Source organism: Cottoperca gobio, chromosome 9 (genome assembly GCF_900634415.1).
Source record: "Cottoperca gobio chromosome 9, fCotGob3.1, whole genome shotgun sequence".
Lineage (NCBI taxonomy): Eukaryota > Metazoa > Chordata > Actinopteri > Perciformes > Bovichtidae > Cottoperca > Cottoperca gobio.
In genome coordinates, this window is record NC_041363.1 from 20,293,463 (window position 1) to 20,299,949 (window position 6,487).

General features: G+C 42.9%; 1 protein-coding gene across 1 annotated transcript in view; it reads right to left on the reverse strand.

Annotated features, from left to right (window-relative positions):
- The window catches only part of rtn4r (reticulon 4 receptor), a 42,378-nt gene extending 36,432 nt beyond the window's left edge, over positions 1 to 5,946 (reverse strand). The window contains exon 1 of the mRNA XM_029440785.1: positions 5,428 to 5,946. Within this exon, the coding sequence (XP_029296645.1) occupies positions 5,428 to 5,449 (22 nt within the window). The 5' untranslated portion in view covers positions 5,450 to 5,946. The remainder of the gene's footprint in view (positions 1 to 5,427) is intronic.
- Between the last annotated feature and the right edge of the window lie 541 nt (positions 5,947 to 6,487).

Below are 6,487 nucleotides of genomic sequence, written 5' to 3' on the forward strand. Positions count from 1 at the left end.
AGGATTGGTAGGGAGTCCATTTCACGTCACTGATGCTAATGAAATCAACACGGCTAAAAATACCAGAGAATATTTATCCGTCCATGGGGGTAAAAATATAAATCTAAGGTTCTTCCTCAGGATGTCCTTCCTCTAAAATATTTAGTTAAACATTTGACAGTCCTGCTGTTAAAAGTGAAGCAGCCGATACTAACTGCAGACTTCAGATCAGATCGCATGTCAGCAAAATGTAGCTAATTATATCAAAATGTCCTCCGTGTTTACTGAAGCCAAGTATTGATGGACCTGCCTCTTTGCCATCATCAAGCTCTCTGCTATAGATCTACGGGAACAGATGTTTCCATCTCCTGCCGTATCTGTCAGGCTTTGACAGAAACACCTGTTTCTGATATTTTTGCATTGTTTTTGATTGTGTAGTTCTATTTAATCTATCTTTCTAACTATGTGTGTTGGTTTATCATTTGTCCTAACCCATCTCCTAACACTGTGATCAATGTACTTGTGCTCACATCTCGGATCAGCCACTTTATCTATCTGAGTGGCACTGCAGCCCTGGAAGAAGAGGAGCAGCGCAGGGCTGACTTATAAGGCTGACAACGGCTCCATTCATGTGTCTAATTTAAGAGCGGCTTCTGCTCTGTCTAATTAACAATTTACTAGGCCATCAGTCAGCCTCCCCATTGTGGTATAATCAGCGTTACCAAACGTGCAGGGCAGCACGGTGCACACGTTCACATCTGCAATAGGATTAGAACAACCATACAACTTTCATGGATACACGGACAGAAAAGTGGGCACGGTGAGTTCCAAGGACGCAGCGAGAACAACTGTGAAACCCCAGATTGAAAGATGACACCGTGCAGTGGAGTGAGATGGGCAACGTGTTCGACAAATTAACCAGCTCTGTTTGTGAACGCGAGGAGCTGCAGCCGTATAATGTTATTGCCGTGTTAAAGGAATCAACAGGAGCATATTTGCACTGGGGGGGGGGGGGGGGGACTTTCGTGTTGCTCACTGGCTAAGCCGGTCGCCATGTGTCACGACTCTGGTGTGAACGCATGATGCAACTGCATATTGTGTGCAAATTTCACTCGTCTTTTATTTAAGTGTGAGCTTAGGCCCATGGGAGGGGGGTTGATCTACTCTGTCATGCATAGGCACCTTTAAAGGATTATGATACAGTATATTTTGCAAAAAGACATTAATAAATCCCCCCATAAAAGCTCCGCCCTAAAGTTGCATAACGCTAATTCATCTGGTCCTCCCTCACACCCCACACCCTCCTCATGACAAGAACACTTATTTTTTTATTTTATCTAAAATTCTCTGCTCATTGTCCCTCCAATTATTCTGACAGTAGAATAACCCACAGAGAGGATTAAGGACTGGTAATCTGGGAGAATAGTGTATTCCATTTCTACTGCTTTCTGTATTATTTCGCCCCTCCGCTTCCTCTGTGTAAACAAATAGAATGTTACTCATTTATCCACTTAGTTCCTCTGTCTTGCTGATCAGCAGTGAAGGGATGGGAGGCTGGGATAACCTAGAGCGGATGGTTCCAAGGATATCTAAGGCCAGCATGCTTGAATGTGTGTGTATCAGTGGGAATCTGTGTGTATTTTATGTGTGTGTGTGTGTGTGTGTGTGTGTGTGTGTGTGTGTGTGTGTGTGTGTGTGTGTGTGTGTGTGTGTGTGTGTGTGTGCATGTAAGTATAAACAAATGCAGTGCTACTTGAAGGGCGCGGCCAATTAAAAGAAGCCCCTGAAGGAGTGTGCTCATCAGGATGCAGTGGACATAGCAGATCCACTCTCAGATAGCCCGCTGCGGTCTGTCACTGTAACATTAGGCATTAATATCACCAAGGCTATATGTAGCATAGCATATTGACATCTACATTTCATTATTTATTTGTATTTATAAAGGAATCGATAATATATTTATAAATAACATTGTATTGCACAAAGTGACTGATGATGCAAACACAGTCCTGATTACATTTGAAATCAACACTAAAAACATTTGAAACAATAATACAATAACAACACTAATAATATTGCCATGTTTAATCCAGTTGTCATGTTCCAATCCCAATTGTAATAAAAATGTCCATAAAATGGGTCATTGGACACTAATAAATTGATATTCTGGTTATATTGTTATATGATGCTGTACATCATCACAAAAGCTGCCATGTATGACATAACACTTCTAACAATAGCAAATATAATTAAATCATATTGTATTTCAACAACAACACATTACATGAAGAAAACAATTACATGTTGGATATTTTGAGAGGGATTTAAACTCAAATTTTAGTTACCATTGTCGAACAATTTACATCACTGGATGAGCCTTCAAAGCTAAAAGCAATCTCAAGGCGCTAAACAATGTTATTGACTTGTGAGAGAAACAAAGACATGCTTGTGATGGAATGAAAAATAATGCAGTGTTGTGCAGGTAAGACAAAGACAAGTGGAACAATGGCTGAATGTCTGCAGTGGATCCTTAAACTACCGTCTGTATTTACTCTCATTGTCTACTAAATCTAGTCACAACCCAGAACACATTGCTGGTGTGTTTAGTGGCAGGACACAACTGCATGTCCAACCCAAACCCTCTGTTTACCCCACAAAGTGTGATTTGGTTCTGGGTTGCAGCCAACCCAAATGGTTGTGTTGACTCCTATTGACCCCCAAAACTTCATCACAAAATACCACTCTGTGACCTTTATCGACCTCTATTGGTGACCATAAGGAATTGCATCAACATGAGCAGAACTTATTATCTCCTCTTCTTGGAGCTGCTCAGGTCTCAGGATCAGGTAATAAGGCGTATTAGTCTTCATATCTGAAAGGTCTTGCTCATAGCACCCTTCTCAATTGTTAAAGACTTGGTAAATTAGTGAATAAATGAGACCGGGGAGACTTGGAGGGTCTTGAAGTTAAGGCTGATAAAGATAGAAATGAAAGCCAGAAATCTCAGCACCTGGCAGAGTAATTGCGTCAGTTCTATTGATCAACAACCTTTCCAGCTACATATTATCGTCATTTTGTCCTGCAGGGAGTTAAAATTCCTGCATATGTCGCATTGAAAAGAGAGGAGTTGTGCTTTTATTGGTCTTGCTGGCCCAATTAAGAGAAGAAGAAAAAAAAGTAACACATTCCACATTGATGGCGGGAATGCTACAGAAAAATGCAGTGCTACTAATTCAGCCTTGCAAGTGACATACTGACATGTGAGGAAAGACAATTTAACTGGAAAACAAATGGTGGCACACAAGCGGCAGACATGATAAGTCCCACAGCCTTCACACTTCACAATTTCTTAAGCATCCGCTTTTCTTTTCTTGTTGTCTTTCTTTCTCTTCCCTGCCTCACACCTCCCCATACACTCATATAATGCAACACCCACACACACATTATCCCTCCCAGCACTCCCCCTGTGCTCATATACACACCCAACACAAAGATGGATCAATTTCACATTCACTTTCAAGATGCCGCGTCTCATTGTTAGTTTATGGTATAATGTTTGATCCCACCTAATGCTGCTATGCAAATCAGCCATTGTCATTCTTCTACTTTTTTTTTTTGCATGCCATCTTTCTCTTTATGCGTTCTAAACAATTATCTCGCCACCACAGATGCTGCATCTTGTGGCCTATTTTTTTAAAATAGGGCAGAGTTGTTGGCAAGGCACCGCCAAAACAACAACAAAAGTTAACTAATGGAAGAAAAAAATCTGTCATTGTGTAGCGGTTTAAAACTCTTGAAGAGAAAGCTTTCAGTTCCACCTTAATGGTTTTATCCATTCATTTGGACTTTATTGGCTTCTCTTGGCAGTAGACAGGTAGCAATGGAAACCCAGAGCTTTTCTCAGAGTCATTTGATCATATGCTGACTGGGTAAAAAAGAGTGTAAATTAAAGTCACTCTTCACTCTGACATTTTAAACACAAGACATGACAGGGCATATTTTCTCAGCTAAATCAGAAGAGAGATGGTTACCAATTAAAATTGCAGACGGGGAAAGAAAAAATCAGACACAGGTGTGTGTCAAAAGCCTGGTGCTAAATCACACCAGCAGTTGGGTGATGAAAACCTGCCTGAAGGGTCTGAAGGACCCAGAGCGATTCTGTGCCAATGAAGGAATGTGCATTTGAATTTGTATCACCCTGTGACATATCAAAGAGAATGCACAAGTAGACGTGCCTCTTTGATTTTGCTAGTTGTGAAAGGCAAAGTTACTCCGTAGGCCCACCATAATCTGCGGCTTTCTTACCCTAATCCTGCAGTTTTAGCCAAGTAATGAACAACGTGAGGAAGAGTGTACAGCATGTTGCATAAGCACTCTGAGTGCGTGTGTGCAGGGGTGGGGCAGGGTGGAGATGAGGGGTTTTCCACAAGCTCTTGATGGAACAAATTGGATGTTGCATACATGCACTTATCTCATCGTGGTGCTGCATATCAAACATTACACACGCCATGCCAGTGTTATTATCTCTGCACTGCATTAAACATATTTACACAACACAGGCACGGGTACGATCAGGCGTGCAGGAACACACGCACTGACATGCCAGGTGCTTCCTCCTCCCTGCCCCTCCTCCCTCGACCTAATCCGCAAACACACACACACACACACACACAGCCCACGGCATGCTCCTGCCAAGAAAATGAAATTCTTAGCCATTTCCGGCGGGAATGGAGGAGCATCTCTGTCCTCATTAGAATGACTCCAGTCAGTGAAGGCTACAAGGCCGAATGTTTTTGTTTTTTGTCGGCACCCTGAGTGGGACGATGCCTCAAAAACAGCAATTATAAGCCAAGGAGCTGGAGAGTTAAAGCGGCATTATAGGGCCGCCAAGCGGACCATCTGCAGACTTGATCAAAAAGCTCAGCCCACAGCGTCCAGACTGGCTGATCTGATGCCCGAGTTAAGTTGCGATATCATGCAGAGCATATTGACCAGCACACAACACCACACGGCCTCTCACGCGCGCGCGCTCGCGCACTGATAAACGCACGCAAAAAGAGAAATAAAGAAACATGCACAAAATCTCCTCTGAATTATGACTCAATTAAGAGCCACTGAGTCAAGGTCGTTTACAGTCGCACTATCCATAACTAATATTGATGCTGCTTTTTTACTTCGCACAAAAAGTAAGATAATAATGTGTTACTGTGCAGAATAGAGGTGTTTCTGCCCAGATTATCAGTCATGTACCAGTTTAACCAAACCCCGGAGGAGCCAGCAGAGTAAACTCCAATTAGGACATCTGATTTATCTTAGTTTTTTCTCCACAGAGCAGTGACACTGCCCGATGTGGATTGTATTATTGCGCAGTAACTAAGTAGGATCCTCCTGTCTGCTTTAAGTGAAAACTTTACAAAGATGTCCTATTGTCTAATAATGCGTACTCACCATCAATAATAACGGTCTTCATGATTTAGATGGGGGTGAAATCCAGATGCTGTATAAATCCAAATCGAATGAATCCCAGCGTGTGCGGAGAGAGATAGGATATCCGCTGTTTATTGCAATTTATGAGTAATTGCAAACCCAGTGCACGGTGGGAGACGGACAACCTAGAGCACCCCTGCACCCTTCAAACTTTAGCCTTAGGTGTTCCCGAGTGGGGAGCCACGTTTCTGGCTGCACCCGAGCTCAGTCATTTGGACGGGGAATTAAAAAAATAGTCAGCAATAAACATCCAAATGTGGGATCAGTAGACTCGACACACCAGTCGACACCTCCCCAAAATATAGGACGCGCCAACAGCTCCGGAGAAGAGCTCAAAGTGTTAACGCAGAAGTGGAGAATCAACGACAGAGGCGAAAAATCAGTATTGGATCCATGTTTTGAAATCGCAGCACATATCCACTTGCCCCCGCTGTATATTTCCCAAGTACACGGAGAAAAAGTGTGGTGGTTGCGCACGGATGTCGGCCGCACTGCTGAGCGTCAGTGTGCGTTTATCACCACGGGGAGGTGGAAATAGAGGGCGGGGCGGCGAGGTGCGTTTGGCGGATGAGGGAGAAAGAGGGAGAGATAATTCAGAGATGAATGTTTCACGGGTATGTATAACGCTGCAAAAGATATTCCTCTTCAATCTCAAAGTGGAATTGTCTTATCAATGAAGGCAAAGCGAAATAGACTTTATATTGTATTTGAATAACTTGCTGTGTTACACTAGCCTACAGTTATGTATAGATCCCGCACACAACCAAAAAGGTATTGGAACAATAAGTAGTTTTAAATAACTGATGGACTTTAAAGATTGAGGGAATCTGAGATTTAATGAGTTGTTCAGAAGGACATTTCTTGCAGCGCAGGGCTGCTCCATAATGACTGTTTTATGTGCAGAGGGTGGTGTTGGTGCGTGGGTGGGTAGGAAGGTGACGTGAGGCGAATCTATTTGGATCGGACACGTCCAGGCACTCACATGCATACGAAAACACCACCCAAAAGACAGAAGAACAGC